This window comes from Oncorhynchus kisutch, linkage group LG23 (assembly GCF_002021735.2).
Source record: "Oncorhynchus kisutch isolate 150728-3 linkage group LG23, Okis_V2, whole genome shotgun sequence".
Taxonomy (NCBI): domain Eukaryota; kingdom Metazoa; phylum Chordata; class Actinopteri; order Salmoniformes; family Salmonidae; genus Oncorhynchus; species Oncorhynchus kisutch.
In genome coordinates this window covers 19,148,442-19,168,166 of record NC_034196.2, presented here as the reverse complement: position 1 = coordinate 19,168,166, position 19,725 = coordinate 19,148,442, and the positions used below count along the sequence as shown (strand labels likewise).

General features: G+C 42.1%; 1 protein-coding gene across 1 annotated transcript in view; it reads right to left on the bottom strand.

Annotated features, from left to right (window-relative positions):
• Positions 1-19,725, bottom strand: part of LOC109868476 (astrotactin-2) — a 413,904-nt gene that overhangs the window by 295,284 nt on the left and 98,895 nt on the right. Inside the window, exon 3 of the mRNA XM_031802536.1 lies at positions 14,089-14,530. Within this exon, the coding sequence (XP_031658396.1) occupies positions 14,089-14,530 (442 nt within the window). The remainder of the gene's footprint in view (positions 1-14,088; positions 14,531-19,725) is intronic.

The following is a 19,725-nucleotide window of genomic DNA, read 5'->3' as shown; positions in this document are numbered from 1 at the left end:
TGTGTGTGTGTGTGTGTGTGTGTGTGTGTGTGTGTGTGTGTGTGTGTGTGTGTGTGTGTGTGTGTGAGAAGTGTTAAAAGGAGTTGTGCTTGTGTGAAAACAAGGCTGATAAATTACAAAATAACATTTGCTTTAACGCATTCATCTTCGCAATTGAAAGACACATATCCCATAAACCATAAACCTACTGTACATATCTCTCCATCTCAGACTGCAATATGACAGGCCATGATTCCACAGCACGGAGACTTTCTTAACAGCATCAATTTCGATCAATCACAACAGCAGCAATCTCCAGTGTAATATTCCTTTTATAACGCTCAATAAGCATCAAATGAACAGCTGGGCCAAGTACAGTGACTGATGAGATCATTTGAAGAGTTTATTTCCAAAACGCTATATATCCATTTTCAGAAATGTTGGTAAATTAGCTTTTATTGTTTAAAGACATTATGAAAGAGATTAGTGTGTTTTTTCACTATCTAATCATGGCATGGGGTTGTTCAATTACAGACATGTATTTGTTGAAAATCTACTACTTGATGGTTTAATTTCAGAGACAAATAATCATATTTTTTTGCAAAACACTATATATATGCCTCACTCTGAGATAAATAAGTAGTACTGCTATGTTTTACACAGTCAAATGCAACAAATAACTACATTTTTAATAAAGAACTGTATAAATGATAAAATGATATATATATATATATATATATATTTTGTTTTAAATAAATAATTCAATACAGTAATATGAGATATGTATGTAAAACATTTACAATTTACATTGTAGTTATTTAGTAGATGCTCTTCTCCAGAGCAGCTTAGTTGGTGAATTCATCTTAAGATAGCTAGGTGAGACAACCACATATCACAATCAAATATACAGGATACAAACATTCCATTCCAGCTAAACAATGGATATATAGCATTTTGCAATAAAACACATTGAAATTCACATTCACAAAAATCGATGAATAACAAATATGAGCACGGTAACATTTTACAAACACATGAAGGTACCACTAAGCAATCATTTCTGATTAAAAAACACAAGTGTGAAAAATGTGTGGACATAGCGTTTTGGAAATACATCTAATTCTAGGCCATGTGACTTGTGTCTGAACAGTATTTGGCATAACTCGTTGCTTACTAGCTACCTTCTTGACAGTTCAATAAGAACATGTGTGAACTAACTAGTTGTCTAATTGTTTACAAACAAATTAGTGCTGTGGCTAGCCAAAAATGACTTGTTTTGAAAGTTGGATCATCTTATCCTTTGAGGCTTTAAAAGTGTTCTTACACTATGATTTTGAACATTCATAACAACTGGGAAACTTCCATGGCAGCCATTATTGTCACCTTAGTTGGCTAAACAACTTATGAGTGAGAGGAAGCACAAGCACCACCACCAATCAGCCTACACCTGTCGTTAATATGACAACTGACTTAGCCTATCAGCAGATGACTACTGTCTGAACACACAAGTTGAATCACAAGTCCCTATCTAGTGCTAAGAGCTGGGGTTCAACAATCTTTGAAGCTTTTTTAGGGTATACTGTAAAATGAAGTGAGGCTAGACTGCCAATACAGTACCTATCTAATATTTGCTGTTGTAGTTATTAGCATGTTGAATTATGCAAAGGAGAGAGACTTTCTGACAACAAAGTATTCACTGGTCGAGTCCGAGTCGCGTCACAGGTCATGAAACTCGTGAGGCCAACACATAGAAACAGAATGAATAGAACAAATATTATTTTATAAGTATTACAAGACAGCTAAAGACTACTGGTTTATATGATGTATACTGTTAGTATGATGCCTAGTTGAGCATTCTGACAGCATCAGCCCTGTCATGGCCACAGAGCCCATGCCCTATCCATAGAAAATGAATTGAAAGGGACGGAAAGCCATTTGGAATCAATAGCATGCATAGATTGCATGCCGGCACAGTGGCCATGTTAGTGGATTTAAACATGGAATGTGTATAGAACGTTCCATGATGGCCGCACAAACACATTCACTGACCAACATATTTTGCAATGTTTTGTGCATCCCACATTCACAATCAACAATAATGGTAGGGCTATGTCCAAGAGAACGTAGACCTTCTCTTGGGCATAGTCTAATATTGGTTCTATTCATTCTGTTTCTACGTGTAGGCCTCTACTAATGTCAGGGCCAGCCAACAATAGAGTGTACAGTTGTGAGACAATGCTACATTTCCAGAGAAGGTCACAGAGAATTCCCATTATTTAATAACAAAACATGCAGTTTAACATGTACCATGATGAATAATACATAACAGAGGGAGAAATGGGGGGGGGGGGGGGGGGGGGTGTTCCGCTTCATTCAATGTTAATGGGGTGGATGGATTGTTTGCAGAGGTTCCAGACACAGACAGGTAGAGTGTACTGGGTACTGACACAGAGACATGGAGTCTAGAGAAAAGTGCTGTTAATAGTAAACAACAACTTTATGTGAAAGTTGGGGACAGAGGTAGATGGGGGGGGGCAGCCACCTGTATCTTATTTTTACAAGTATTTCGCAAGGACTAGGTGTAGGGTTAATTTAGGTCCTCAGATTAACTTTAAAAAATGCAAATTCAAGAAAAATAAAAGGAAACCGAGGCATTTCTATCATCAAAGTCATGCAGAAAAACTCTGAATGAATTGCTTTCTATCAGTTTAAGTTAGCCACTCGATGCGGATGACACTATTTGCTTAAAGCTGTGGCGATATAAAAGGACAACCGCAGTGATCAAAGGGACACTTTGATGCTTTGTGTGAAACACTGTATTTCTTCTCAACATTCCATTTAACTCAGTGGTAACCAAATAAGTGGAGCAGCATACAAAGCAGCCATGACAAATGAAGCTGAAGCCTTCGTTAATCTGCCCAATTCTTTCAATTAGCAGAAAGCCAATCAATGCGACCCTACCCGTTCCATCCCTATCATCTTAGGCATTGGGGAGGGAGGGGGAACAGTTGAGTCGGTGGTGAATTGGATGGCCTTTCATCTTCCATGCAAATGGACTACGTCTGCCTTAATGCAGGCATGCTTTCAACTGTCCCCACCTCACCGGTCATACCCACACACAGATGGGGAATGAGTGTGTCGGATAGGACTACTGAGCACCATTATCCATGTTAATTGGCCAGGCTTGTCATAGTGAGGTCCTGATTTTCTTTGTGGCCGTGGCCAGATCTCCTCCAGAGCATCTGGGGTAATTGTTAGATTGAGGACATAGAGCCAATGTTCTGTCCTGTTCTTTTTTGTGTTGTGTCTTACCAGAGGATACATTTTCCAATACCATCACCATCTGATTCGACAGCAATACATTTTGTTTATGTTGGGAGACATCATCGAACATAAATTGCTGTTATTGTAGGTACAGAGGCCAAACAATAACGTAGATTGGAAAACGGAGCAATTAAGTCACCATAAATCCAGGCGATGAGGCCTGAATTCACTCCGGGTCGCTCCGAGGGAGCTGCGGATGGGCATTTACGGCTGTGTTTCCTCCATTCACTCTTCCTTTCTCTCCTTTTATTCCCCTCATCAATGTAAACACCACGCCAGTGCTGGTTGATAACTGGTGACAAACTAACGGCAGGTGATAAAGGCATTAACCCTGCCATCAGGGACGCCACAAATCAGCCAGCCATTGTCACTTATGGCATACGACTGGCATCGCCACAGAGACAAGATTCATTAGAAAGCTCAGTGTGTGACACTGGAGGCAGAACTGAGGAATACTGATTGATACAAACTGGGCCATGGATGGATGGAGGGATGGATGCTATATTCAGTCCCCAAAGATAGAGAATCTTGTTCATTGAATTGGTTGAAGTCGTCCATTCTAAAGACTAATGCAAGCATTCAATAATATCCTCAATTTTCTCTGTAAGATGTAAAGGGGGAAGGCTTGCCTTAACATATCCACTTGAGAGTCTTTATTGTGGGATGGTTTGTATAGTAGCAAGTCATTTGTTCATAAGAGCTGGGTCAGCCAAACCCAGGTTGAGCTTTTTTCCAATCAAAAACGTATTAAATACTAAACAACAGATACCTTGAATTCCGTTGTTAACAGCATTTGGATTAGACATACTTTACATGTTCTGAACTTAGGATACCAATATATATTACATGAATATCTTCCAATGTTACGAAATATAATGTGAAACCTAAAATGTGGTTTAAGTTAACGCTGCGCCTCAGGCAGTTACAGCCTGTTTTGGAACCGTGCTTTTGGAAATGTTGAGACAAGAGAAGTGGAAATAGTGGCTATAAAGTATATGAAAGGCATACATTAGCCAGCTGGAGAATTACATAAGCAATTTTCTATGGGCAGGAAATTAAATCTAGCCTAAATAACCCAATATAATCAGGAGTTAGCGCCAGATCATTTGTATGATAACAGAAAATTATACAGGGCTATTTTGGAGAGTACATCCACCAGTTGCCTTAATCGGTGTGCCAAAAAATGATTGAAATGAGAGAAAGAAAACAAGGCATTTTCCCTTTGATAAAAAATGAGGGTAGAGAAAATATGTGTCTATCCTTGATATAAATGTTCTGGTTTGTAGAGAGATTGCAGTGGGTCGTGTGGAAGTTTATGACCTGCTACCCTAAAGGCATGGATATAAGACAGGAAACATATCCCTGTTTGTGACATTCGTGTCAAACCCCCATTGATGTGAAAATTGAGTGCAATTCTCCTGTTGACATCAATGCATGATTCATGGCCCATTTGTCTACAATTTAAGAAGATGATGCAAGACAGAAGACATCTTGATGAGAATATAAAGCTGCGGACAGGGGGTGTTTAGTTTACTTGATCTTCCATGAGTTCTGAGGCCATGACATGACTGACTCTCTCTCTCGTTCTTCCTAGCTCTATTCATTTGTAGTGGTGGGAGTTTTATGTTCATTTATTTACTTGTGTAAACTGTATGTGTGTGGATGCATGAACATTTGTGTGTGTAACTATGTGTAATGCTCCTCACAGTTTCAACCATAATTTCAAAAGGGACCACCTGTTGAGATAATACAAGCCGGGGAAGTTATTTCACTTGACAGGCAGCAAATGCATCAGACAGGGGCCTAGCCAAGGTGCCATTAGCAGTGTTTGTGAAGTCCCACGGAGCCTGGGTAACTGGCTCGTCAGGAAGTCCCTGTACAAGTGGCCCGCATTGCTCTGCTACGGGTGATTGTACATTGGGTGGGATATAAAGGACAGAATGCTCTTTCCTGGTGTACAGTATACACCTTGACACATATCCCTCCGAGCTCATTACCAATCTTGGGACCCTGGGACTGAACACCTCCCTCTGCAACTGGATCCTGGACTTTCTGATTGGCTACCCTCAGGTGGTGAGGGTAGGTAACAACATATCTGCCAGGCTGACCCTCAACATGGTGGCCCCACAGGGAGTAAATGATTCCCCTCATTTACTCCCTGTTCACCCATGACTGTGTGGCCACGCAGAACTCCAACACCATCATCAAGTTTGCTGACTACACGATGTGGTAGGCCTCGTCACCGCCGATGATGAGACAGCCTACACGGAGGTCAGGGAACTGGCAGTGTGGTGCCAGGATCACAACCTTTCCCTCAACGTCAGCAAGACAAAAGAGCTGATAGTGGACTACAGAAAACGGTGGGATGAGCAGGCCCCCCATCCACATCAACAGGGCTGTAGCGGAGCGGGGTGAGAGCTTCAACTTCCTCTGTGTTTCACACCAGAACAGTTGTGAAGAAGGCACGACAACGCCACTTTATGGCCGCTCATGCCCTCAAAAAGCTACACCATTGAGAGCATCTTGACTGGCTGCATCACTGCTTGGTATGGCAACTGCACCACCCTCGATCACAAGTTGCTAGTGGTGCGGAGCGCCAAGTCGAGGACCAAAAGTCTCCTTAACAGCTTGTACCCCCAAGCCATAAGTGTGCTGAACTATTAATCAAAGGGCTACCAGGACTATTTGCATTGACCCTTTTATGCACGGACTCTCTTGCACTGACTCCATGGACACCCACTGGACTCTAATCACACACTAACACGGTGCAGCTGTAGAACTTTTTGAGGATCTGGGGACCTGTGCCAAATCTTTTCAGTCTCCTGAGGGCACAAAGGTGTTGCCGTGCCCTCTTCACAACTGTCTTGGTGTGTTTGGACCATGACAGTTCATTGGTAATGTGGACACCAAGGAACTTGAAACTCTCGACCTGCTGCACTTCAGCACTGTCTATGTAAATGGGGGACTGTTCAGCCCTCCTTTTCCTGTGGCCCATGATCAGCTCCTTTATCTTGCTCACATTGAGAGAGAGGTTGTTGTCCTGGCACCACACTGCCAGGTCTCTGACCTCCTCCATATAGGCTGTCTCATCGTTGTCGGTGATCAGGCCTACCTCTGTTGTGTCATCAGCAAACTTAATGATGGTGTTGGAGTCATGCTTGGCCAGCAGTCATGGATGAAGAGGGAGTACAGGAAGGGAGGGTTTGTCTGAGGGCATAGCAGGATTTTTGTAAACATCCGCATTAGTATCCCGCTCCTTGAAAGCGACAGCTCTAGACTTTAGCTCGGCACGGGTATTGACTGTAATCCATGTCTTCTGGTTGGGATATGTACCAGGACTAGGATTTGCCACTGTGGGGACGACGTCATCGATGCACATATTGATGAAGCCGGTGACTGAGGTGCTATACTCCTCAATGCCATTGGATGAATCCTGGAACACATTCCAGTTTGTGCTACCAAAACAGTCCTGTAACGTAGCATCCTCGCCATCTGACCACTTCCGTACTGAGCGAGTCACTGGTACTTCCTGCTTTAGTTTTTGCTTAAGCAGGAATCAGGAGGAAAGAATTATGGTCAGATTTGCCAAATGGAGGGCAAGGGAGAGCTTTGTATGCATCTCTGTGTGTGGAGTAAAGGTGGTCTAGAGTTTTTTCCCCTCTGGCTGCACATGTGACATGTTGGTAGAAATTAGGTAAAAATGTATTTATGTTTAAGTGTTTGCTTATGGCCTTATACAGCTTGAGTGCGGTCTTAGTGCCAGCATCGGTTTGTGGTGGTAAATAGATGGCTACGAATAATATAGATGAGTACTCACTTGGTAGATAGTGTGGTCTAGAGCTTATCATGAGATACTCTACCTCAGGCAAGCAATACCTCAAGACTTGTTTAATATTAGACATTGCGCACCAGCAGTTATTGACAAATATACACCCCCCCCCCCCTCATCTTGTCCTCATCCTGCCGATGCACAGAGAAGCCAGCCAGCTATATATTATCCGTGTCATCGTTTTGCCACATCTTGGTGAAACATAAGATGTTACAGTTTTTAAGGTCTCGTTGGTAGGATATTCTTAAATATTGATTGTCCAGTTCGTTTTCTAATGATTGCACGTTGGCCAATAACATGGTGGGTAGTGGTAGTTTACCTACTTGTCGGCAAATTCTTACAAGGCACCCCACTCTCCTCACCCTTTTTCTCAGTCTTTTCTTCACACGGATGACGGGGATTTGGGCATCATCTTGACAAAGCAGTATATCCTACACGTTGGACTCATTAAGGAAAAAATATTTGTCCAGTTCGAGGTGAGTAATCGCTGTTCTGATGCCCAAAAGCTATTTTCGGTCATAATAGACGGTAGCAGCAACATTATGTATAAAATGAGTTACAAACAATGTGAAAAAACACACAAAATAGCACAGTTGGTTAAGAGCCCGTAAAACAGCAGACATCCCCATTATCATAGTTAGCATTTCACGGTAAAGTCTACACCTGTTGTATTCGGCACAAGTGACAAATACTTTTATATTTGATTTGATCCTCTTCAGTACACACAGCTCAATTATGAATTTTCTAAAATGTTTTCTTGGTGCAGAGCAAACAACATGATTCAATACGAGTGGGAATATAAATACACAAGAAGAAAAAAAAATGATAATTGAAAAGTGTTTTGCCACTGCCACGATAATTCACAGAGCCAATAAACTGTGATATTCTAGTTCTTATTTCTGGTTAGAAATTAATCAACTAATTCAGTGTAGCCAAGCGGATGGCTTTAACTGCAAGTGATGTAACGTAAGTGGCGGAAACATCTCAAGTAAATTAAGAGCAAAGGGTGGTCCTCACTGGAGGGGGTGGAGAGATGGGTGCCAGTGGGGGCTGATGGTAATTGCGGTCCTAGAGGCCGTCACATGCTCAACGAGATCCCTGGCACGGTGCTGAGTATGTGGCACCTGATTTATGGAACGCCGCTGCCCACCATGTGCCCAGTGCACCAGAGACCCACTGAATAACCACATGACAGGCCTCATTTGTTTGTAGGCCCTGAGTAAAGATTCAGCCACACATAGGAACCTGTGAGGCATGCGCCATAATGCCTCCAGATAGGACTATTCAGCAGGCTGAGAATGAGGTCATCTGTCAGCTGAGACAGACAGATAAAGAAACGCCTGGTATTTGGAGACCTTTGGGAGGTGCGCTGATAACAGGTAGAGAGAGTTAATCGGCTCTGTATTCAAATTATATGGCTTTGTAGGGGAGCGCGGGTGAAAGCATCCACATAAATGATTGTTGTAAATGGCTCATTATTAGACATGCTTGGAGGTTGGTGTTATGGGAGAAGGACGCTTCAGTATTTAGGGCCAGGAGTTTGTCCTACATTGTGACCTGACCATGGAAAACTCCAGGCCCCAGTTAAGGGCTATATCTACATATAAACTATACGGCTGAAAAGTCTTTACACTTTCCAATACAGCCTAAGGGGAAACAAATCTAAACTAACTAGCACATATTCTATTCTAAAAATCCATTATGCACAGAATGACAAGAAGGAGACGACAATCATTTTTCTCCCTATGAAAAGCCTTTGATGTCAATTAAAACCAGTGTCCCAGACCTCCCCTTAGTAGCTTGTGCCCTGTAGCTGCTCACCCCATTGTGTGGTGACAATACCTTACAGCTAGTGATTAACATAAGGACAGGTTTGTAAAAGCAGCCAATACCAGCATTCTTCCGTCTCTCCTCTCTTCCTTCACTCTCCCTCTCAGTCTCTCTCAGGGGAGTCAAACTGAATTAACCTCCAACCTGTCTCCTTGTTGCACGATTAAATGAAAATTTTCTGCAGTTTATAAACAGGCCAAGCTTGAAGACCTTGTTTTATTTTACTGGCTGAGAAATGAGAAGATGGAGAATGAAGGGAAAATGGGGTGAGTGGCTAATCTCTCAGAGAGCAGGTTTCAAGTGTCAGGAGTTTGTTTGTTTTTGGAACAAGATGGCACTAGACAATGCAAGTGTTCATCTTTGTTCATGGGTATTTAATTCAGCCCATAAAGATAGCAGCAAAAAAGACAGAGCTGAAAAAAATTAAGAAATCCCCCCCCCCGTTGATTTCCACAGAGTAAAAAATGTCACACACAAGGTCATGATGCAAATATCCCCAGCTTTGAATTAATTGAGGCGATTACTTATGCAAGCTAGCCGGCCGTATGGTGGATGAGTTTACGCGGAGCTGAACCTGCGCCAAGAGGATCCACTTAATGATTTATTCAAGGATAAGGATTGTCTGTATCGCTTTGAGATGTATACGGAGCATCATTAAGCAAAATCTGGAGGGAGATATTATACACTACATGACCAAAAGTATGTGGACATCTGCTCGTTGATCATCTGATTCAAAACTCATTTACATTAATATGGATTTGGTCCCCCGATGGACAACCATCTCTGCAGCACAATCAGGTATTTATGGTAGAGTAGCCAGATGGAAGCCACTCGTCAGTAAAAGGCACATGACAGCCCACTCGGAGTTTGCCAAAAGGCACTTAAAGACTCAAAGACCATGAGAAACAAGATTCTCTGGTCTGATGAAACCAACATTGAACTCTTTGGCCTGAATGCCAAGCGTCACATCTGGAGGAAACCTGGCACTATCAAATGGTGAAGCATGGTGGTGGCAGCGGCATGCTGTGGTAATGTTTTTCAGCAGCAGGGACTCGGGGCCTAGTCAGGATCGAGGGAAAGATGAACAGGGGAAAGTACAGAGAGTTTCTTGATGAGTGAGTGCTCAGAGTGCTCAGGACCTCAGACTGGGGCCAAGGTTGAAATTCCAACAGGACAACAACCTTAAGCACACAGCCAAGACAACACAGGAGTTGCTTTGGGATAAGTCTCTGAATGTCCTTGACTGGCCCAGCCAGAGCCTGGACCTAAACCTGATCAAAAATCTCTGGAGAGACCTGAAAATAGCTGTGCAGTGAAACTCCCTATCTAACCTGACAGAGCTTGAGAGGATCTGCAGAGAAGAATGAGAGAAACTCCAAAAAATACAGATGTGCCAAGCATGTAGTGTCATTACCCAAGAAAACTTAAGGCTGAAATCGCTGCCAAAGGTGCTTCAACAAAGTACTGAGTAAAGGGTCTGAATACTTATGTAAATATTATATTTTAGTCTTTACATTTGTAATACATTTGCAAAAATGTCATTATGGGGTATTGTCTGTTGACTGATGAGGATAAAAAAACATTAGTCCATTTTAGAATAAGGCTGTAAAGTAACAAAATGTGGAAAAAGAAAAGGGGTCTGAATTCTTTCCGAATGCACTGTATAGTGTATCATAGTGTTATACTCGACCAAGGACTTTCCTAACATAGCACTTTCAAAACACTTACAAGAGAGAAAATGTGCTCTTTGATTATCAAGATAAGCAATGATTTCTTCATGCAACTAATAATTCCCTGTGATTCTTCATATCAGTCCTTAAATTATTCAATCAAGCCAAACATTGAAGCCATTTGAAAACATTTTACTACTATTTAAAAAAAGAATAATAATAATATCCATGCACATTTTCAATGACATTACATTTTCAGTCGCATGACACTTGACCCTCATTTGCACAGCAATCTAGCCCTACTGTTGTTGGCTTGACAGAGCACACCTCCCTCCATTGACACTGAAAACTTGGATCACTAAAGCGTTACCCTTTCTGCTACAGCTGAATAATGCAAAGTTCCTTTCCCAAAAGAAAATGTATCACATAAATAACCAACATTAAATTAAAGCATGGCTGTGTCCTGATCCTTCTCTTCTCACCGGGAAAAGTGTTGTGGGTTCAGGAAGTGGATAAATTGCTTTTTGCTGAATGATAAATACAAGTAGAGACAGGAGGGCAGCTCCAGGAAACAAGATGTTAAACTTTGTCATGCATAATTTAACATGACATGAATAGCGTTCAGACTAAAAAGCCACCGTTGCAATCTGCCATCCCTCAATTATTAAAGATGAACATTCCTGAGGTGCAGTTTGGGGTTCAACATGGATAGTGTAATCTACAGCTATTAGAGTGACCTGCAGTCACCAGAATTAACTTTCTTTCAACACTTTGTTCTAACAAAAACAAAATATAGGACTCCTCTTCCAGGAGTATACACACTGGACAGTGTTTAGTGAGGGTCAATGAGTTTCTCATCGACTAACCCCCATTCGTAAGTGACCAGACCAATGTCAATGACCTCTTCCACTTGTAGTCATTACTTGTGGGTGACAGACAGATGAAGGGTCAATGGCTATGGCCAGACAAGGGAACAAACTATGGATAACAGATTCACCCAGGATACATTTTCTAACATGGCATTTACCAAGGGGATGGAGATGGAGTTTTAGAAGAAAACACATAAATTTCTACTTTTTGAGATAATCTGTCATAAAATAGTATTTTAATTGTAACATATAGTCCCCCCCCCCCCCCTCAATACATCAGGGCATGGACTCTACAAGGTTTTGAAAGCATTCCACAGAGATGATGGTCCATGTTGACGCCAATGCTACCCATAGTTGTGTCAAATTGGCGGCTGGATGTCCTGTGGGAAGTGGAACATTCTTGATACACACGGGAAATTGTGAAAAATCCTGCAGCGTTGCAGTTCTTCACACAGACCAGTGCAGCTGGCACCTAGTACCATACCCCTTTCAAGGGCACTTACATCTTTTGTCTTGCCCATTCACCCTCTGAATGGCACACATACACAATCCATGTCTCAAGGCTTACAAATCCTTATTTAACCTGTCTCCTCCCCTTCATACATTTACATTTGACTAATTTAGCTGAATGTCATTATCCAGAGCGACTTATAGTAGAATGCATACACTTTCATCCACACTGGTCCCCTGTGGGCATCGAATCCACAACGGAGCCAAACAGGACAGTCCACTGACAGTACACTGATTGAAGTGGATTTTAACAAGTGACATCAATAAAGGATCATAGCTTTCACCTAGATTCACATGGTCAGTCTATGTCATGGGAAGAGCAGGTGTCCACCCTTGCAGTTTTCTTAAATACACCTTATTTCTTCTAAAATAACATGGATGCAGAAATTGGTCTCCACACATTGTTATTGGATTTTCAATATTGCAGAAGCAATTTTGCTGGTTTACAATTTTAATTTAGAGAAGAAAAACAAATGACATGGACAAAGTTATAGCAACCAGGAGCTAATACACAGCCTTTTGGCCAAGATAACATAACCTTTCTACTGGGTGTTGGCCCACTCTGCAGCTACAAACTGCTCCAAGTCTGCAATGTTTGAGGGGTGCCCTCAATCAAATACTGTTTTCAGATCTCGCCATAGGTTTTCAATGAGGTTTTAGATCTGGACTCAATGCTGTCCACTCCAGGTTTTTGGACCCTGGGTTGAACATTGGACTCTAAAAAGCAGGATGATGTTTGTCATAATCTTGCCCTGGAGGCAGAAGTAAGTGATTTCTGCTAGACGGGCCAGCTGCAAAGTCAAAATTGGCTATATCGTAAAAAATCCTGACCTTTTTGTTGTTGTTGCTTTTTGTTCTTAATTTAATGTTAGAGCTAGGCATTAGGGTTAGCAGTGTGGTTAAGGTTACAGTCAAGGTTCGGGTGAGGTTTAAAATCAGCTAGAGACCACTCTGCTGAGCTGCATGCCATTCATGCCAATAAATGCCAATCTGCCTCCAAAAACAATGATAATTTGATTCATTCACGATGCCTTACACATGTTCAAGGCCACAAGTACAAGAGGCAGAAAAGCAACCCCTCAGCATGTTATTTTCTTTAAATGCTTAATTTGGTCATTGGAGACCCCACACTGCTGAAAGAGACAAGAAACCTTGATTGAACTTTGTTTGCAAAACCACCTAAACAAGACTAAATGTTCTGTGGATCGTTTTAAGAGCTCTTGGGAATAGAAATCAGCTCTAATGTTGACCAAAATCTAAATGAAGCATTCAAAGAAAATAACACCCTACCTGCAATCAAACGGGGGAGGTTCTATAATGGGCCTTGAGCGTGTGCAAGACATCATTTATCAGCAGATTATCAAGGTGATTTGGAGTCAAATGTTCAACCCAGTGTCCAAAAACTAGGTCTTCGTCAAAGGTTGTGGATCTTCCATTGACCCAAAACACAACACTAGACTGCTCGAGTAGCAACTATTGAATCCAGATCTGAATCTCATCAAAACAATATGGTGAGATCTATAATAATAATACATATATGCTTGAAACAGCAGTTGGTGGAGGGCACCCAACAAATATTTCAAAATTAGAGCCGTTTGCAGCTGAAGTATGGGCTAAACTTCCAGTAGAAAGATGCAGCAAGTTCATTGATGGCTACAAGAAGCACCTCAGCAATTATCTTCTTTCTTTTACCTTTGTTTAACTAGGCAAGTCAATTAAGAACAAAATATTATTTTCAATGACAGCCCAGGAACAGTGGGTTAAATGCCTTGTTCAGGGGCAGAACAACAACTCTGGGATTCAATCTTGCAACCTTTCGGTTACTAGTCCAACACTCTAACCACTAGGCTACCTGCCGCCCCACAGTCTTGGCTAAAGGCTGTGCAAGTAAAATATAAGGAGTGCATAGGGATTAATAGGTGGAGGATTTCACCAAAAATGGTTGCTTTTCAATAAAAATAAATAAAAATATTTAACAGAAATATAGGATATTCTCATTCTCTCAACAATACTGTGACTTTTCTCTAGTCTAGTCAGTGGACTACAGTGGACTATTACATACTACAGTGGTACCCACCTCTTTTATCCAGACTGTGTTGGAGGCTATCCTCCACCTTCCTCAGGCTGTCAGTGTGCTGGTTGTGGGTATGTGTCCCCTGGCTGGGCCCATACTCATCCAGGCCCTGGACTTTCCCATCAATCAGCTGGTTGTGGACCTGGTTGGGTGTGGAGGTGTGTGTGTGACCCATCTGATCGTCCTCATCACAGTCGTAGTCATCCAGTATGGGGGTCTCCCGGATGGGCATGCCGATGACAGAGCTGTGCTGTAGCTGGCGGGACCCCCGGAAGCTGTCCCTACCCTGGGGTCCCAGCAGCACAGAGGGGATGTAGTGGATCTCATGGGTGGCCTCGGTGCTGGCGCTCTTCTGGGGGATGCGCCGGCGCTTGCACCAGCGGTGACGGGTGTAAAGCACCAGTGTGAAGAGAAGAATGAGGAGGAGGAGAGCGATCAGGCCTCCCTGGAAGAAAGAGGGAGAGAGAGTGAGACATACAAACACATATACAAGCACACAGACACTTACACAAACAACACTGACAGCGAGCCAGGCAGTGGTTTTAACATGCCAGTGTTCTAGTCAGAGTGAGTCAGTCCCACAGCCCTAGGGTTTACACATGCCAATGCGATAAGGTTGTTAGCCTAACTCGCCCCATCTCCGTCTCCAAGCCATAGCATTCCCCTCAAAGCCTGCTCATGCAAATTCACCGTGACACATCCATTGCTCCATGGTTTGTACCATTTCATGCCATCACAGACACATCAAAGACTCTCTGGCAGCCAAGCTGAGAGTGAAAAGCACACTTAATCCATACACATACAGTCACTGTGTATGGGCCATAGACTAATAGAGCTGACATTTTCCAAGATTAACTGACAATTCTTCACCGTAGTGGTCAACGGAAAGTATCCGGTGAGAATCTGAAAAATTGTGATGACCTTAAGGCCATCCATCCTCTATTGCAGTCAGACACCATTTCTTTTGGACGCTACACCTGCCAGCCATTCTCTGTGCCTACTGTATAATACAGTGTATAAGAGCAGATAGGGTTATTCATCAAAACATTTAAAATTCTATCTTCATGAGGAAAAACAAACCACTCTCAAATGAGAAACTAATTCACTGCTGGGTGGCCATAATCAAACCATGGAGAGGTGGGTAACTCCTAAGAGAGGAACGTCCTCCGGAGAATGGGAGAGCAGCTTCTGGGAAATACACTCCCTGCCTGAAACAAAGTCGCCCGGCAACAACAACAGATGAGAGAGCTACTGTTTCATAAAACTTACAGGACACCAGAGGAACATTTTGAACTTTTCAGATTTTTTTTTTTTTAAGGATTGTGTAGGGGTGGAGTTGAGACTGGCAATGCAATATTTGAAACATAACGAAATAATAGACACAAACGTTAGCAAGCAAACAATAATGATCATAGCTGTAAAAGAAAATAGAATTCAAATGTAAAATTAGTCTGGTAAGAAAAGTGAATCTTTTAGCACTCTCTTTCATTATAACAACAGCCATGTAAATTCACAATGTTTCCATGAGGGAGATGTGGTTTTCATTCATCTTAAGACCCTACAAATCCCTGATGCTTTAGTCTGAAGTCACTCCACAGGGAGGAGAAAGACTGGGAGCCGGAGGATTCAAATCCCTCTCAATCTCTTTCTTTTTTATGTCAATGTCTTTCTCTCCCTCCCTTCATCACTCACTTTTGCTCTCACTTCAGCTTTCTTTTCCTTGAGCCATCTGCCTTACATCTCTCTCTATCTCTCTCTCTGGCCCCCTGTCCCTCTCCCTCCCTCCCCCCCTCCCTCACAGATTACCACCTACTCATATGGTGTATTACTGGCCACAAACTCAGCCGTGACATTTGTTCAACATCCTTTAGAATCAATTAAGAATAAATAAATTAACAAATGACAGCGAGTTAAAACCATCTGGCAGGATTGAATATGTAACCAAGTCGCTACATCAACTTTTTGCCCTCAGTGGCTATCATCGACATGCTGAAAGCCATTATCCATGTATTCTATAGTGAATAGGGATGAGTGGATCAAAATGATGTGTAGCATCAAAGTGTTGTACAACTGACATCAGATTACCCATGCCATAATGCTCTGCTGAAGAGGCTCTGGAACTAAAGACAGCTCTTGCCAGTGAGTTTCATCTGAAGAACCACTATAGGTACCTTTTCAATCTACATCAACCACTGGATACTTTGGCAGTTTTGTAAATCATTCTTCCTCATCTGTTATTCCATTATAAAGCATAATAAGCCGTGCCCCGGGGATAAACTACAGGATAAAACAACAACACACTAGGCCAACCCATCGTGCACCTGTTCTGTTCTGTAGCCACCATCTGGGCACAGGGGAAGCAGCTCCCTCCCTGGCAGGCACACTGAGAAACTAGAGAGCTATAGTGCATTAATCTTCAGGAAACTCATGGAACTAATATTCCATCCACACTGTATGCAAATATCCGTGCATCGGTCTACATACTAACGCTTCATTCATTCATCACATGCACTCAGGCGTGCACATATGGCCACACACACACACACACACACACACACACACACACACACACACACACACACACACACACACACACACACACACACACACACACACACACACACACACACACACACACACACACACAAACATATGCTCCCTTTCCATGCCTGGAGGGAATGCAATGCCAATCCAGAGATGTATTTTATTCAGAGTGGAGACTGTGTATACCTCTCTAGTCAGAGAGGGTGTTAACAGTGCTGTATCACAACTAGTGGAGCCTGTATCTGGGTGAGTAAACCGTTGTAGCCTATATGAGATGAAACCTCACTGGAGTGGACTTGAGGGCCAGCTTCACCCTCTCTTTCTCTTTCTCATTCCATCGCTTTCTCTATCTCCCTCATCCCCAGCTTGGAGTTAAAATACCATTTGTCCAGGCAGCTGCTATCTACTCTCCCCGTCCAACTGCAACTCCTAGAGCCAAGGGATGGAAGACTGACTAGGCTCACTTTTTTCTACACCCACAGGGGATCCTTTCCCATCAGCCATAGCCATTCAGGAAGTGATGTCACCAGGAGAGTGGTCTCAAACAGGTAGTGTGACCAGAGGAAGAGATGCATGTGCTGGGAACTTAGAGCCTACAGTAGTTGAAGACCTGTCCCATGTGACCTTTTCAATACAGCTTGGTGAGTGAGAAGGACAAAGTTATGAATTGTACATTTTGATTCAGAAAAATTACTAATTAATTGAACCATAAAGTATACTATGCATGTGGTGAGTTAAGTGTACATTCAACCAAAACAGAGAAAGCTAATTGCAAAATAAACAAATAATTGACCACCCACATAAAAAACATATTCCAAGATAATTGAAAAATGTAATATAGAAAGTCCACAAACTGAGCCATGAAATCACCAGGGAAATTACATTGACCCTCGGTGGCCCTACTTAATCATGAAATCTGATTAAACTCTGATTGAAAACTGAATGGAAAATCTCCATTGAGTTTTAACTGAAAATAACAGGTCTACCTCCACATTATATTCCTCTCCTCAGTATGGCTACCAGAAAGGCAGGCATATTGATTGGCTTTGTCTGAGTTCCATCTCTCAGTCCCATCACTGCCCACCCCTGAGCCCCCATCACCTCCCCATACATCCCCCATGTTTCTCCATGCAGCCCTCCTTGGCCCTGACTCTGATCCCCGGGTAGGGGGAGAGATTTGTGGGTAGATTTGGCTGTCTCTGGCCCTCGTCCTCCTGAATTATAGCAGGGAATTAGGCCTGAGTTACTCCCTCGCTGCTAGCCCACCCTGCCTTCCCTCTTCCTAAGCCAAGCAGCTCTGGCTAGCCTTGGATCTCTGGGTGTCCTCATATGCAGAGGAATGCCCTGCATACATAGATCATCAAGATATATAGTGGTTTATTTATATTCCTTATGGGGGTTCTTCATGCAGGGAGAAATAGACCATGGGATGATAAGCAGATAGTTTTGTTCTATCCATGTCCCGTTGCTAAGGACATACTGTACTGTCAACTTCCAAGTCGTCACAGAGATAATAATAAATCAGCAGAGTTGTATTAGACACCATAGCTACATAACAGGCTGCTAGACCACATTCATCAGAGGTATAAAGCCAGTTATTATAAACTGGGTGTTTCGAGCCCTGAATGCTGATTGGCTGACAGCAATGGTATAGCAGACTGTGTCCAGGCACAAATCATCATGCGTAAGAACAGCCCTTAGCTGTGGTATAAATACAACAAACCCCCTCGTGCCTTATTGCTTAATTATACAACTGATTTACTAGCTAATTGTTTGCAACAGGTGAAAGCATAAATCATTTTTGTTCCCCAGTTCAATAAACATTGAATTTATCAATATTAAAAGGTAAACCGGAACTTGTGAGAAGGGATACAGAATTAATGTCATGTGTAAATTGAAGACACTTTCTGTTTCAGCTGTTTGTTTGGTGTTGAATCTAACTTTGTACCTCAAAGCAAAGTTTATTGGTCACCTACACAGTTTAGCAGATGTTATTACGGGTGCAGTGAAATGCTAATGTAACTTGCTCCTAACAATGCAGTAAAATGTCAAAGAGGTACACAAATAATCAATTTAAAACTAAAGAAACAAGAAATCAAGAAATGTCGGGATTGAATCCAATTAACAACCCAAATAGCACTGTAACAGTAATCAAATGCATTTTATACGTACAGTATCTACACTGGATGAATTTAAGATATCTTAGGAATGTACAGTAGTAGATATACTAGAATGAACTATGTAGAGAATCCAAAATGTATGCAACCTGATGCCGGTGCCGTGTGAATGTGGTCCGTGGAGTGAATTGAAACAGGGAAGGGTGAGTCAGGGCATTAGAGTCTGATAGACCAGCTGACTCCTCACCTGTCAGGACATCTAACACAGCTCTCACTGACTGTTCACTTCAGATAGAGTCACCGACAAAGAGGAATGATGTCCAGGATACAGAAACACTAGTATGACATGGTTTTATAGTAATAGTTGTGATAACATGAAATTGGTTGAGCTGTTGATTGATAATGGAATATATTACTAGTTTAACTAGCTTGTCCTGCATTGCAAATAATCAATGTGGTGGCTGTTAAGTTATCATCGAATAACAGCCTACTTCGCCAAACCGGTGATGATTTAACAAACGTATACGCGAAAAAAGCACTGTTGTTGCACCAATGTACCTAACCATAAACATCAATGCCTTTCTTAAAATCAATACACAAGTATATATTTTTTAAACCTGCATATTTAGTTATGAGAAATTCATGTTTGCAAGCAATATTAACTAGGGAAATTGTGTCGCTTCTCTTGCCATCTGTGCAAGCAGAGTCAGGGTATATGCAGCAGTTTGGGCCGCCTGGCTCGTTGTGAACAGTGTGACGACCATTTCTTCCTAACAAAGACTGTAAATAATTTGCCAGAATTTTACATAACATTGAAGGTTGTGCAATGTAAAAGCAATATTTAGACTTACGGATGGCTTCCGCACCTTTGGGGGGGGTACTGTCACGTTCTGACCTTTATTTCCTTTGTTTTGTATTTATTTAGTATGGTCAGGGCGTGAGTTGGGTGGGCAGTCTATGTTTGATTTTCTATGATTTG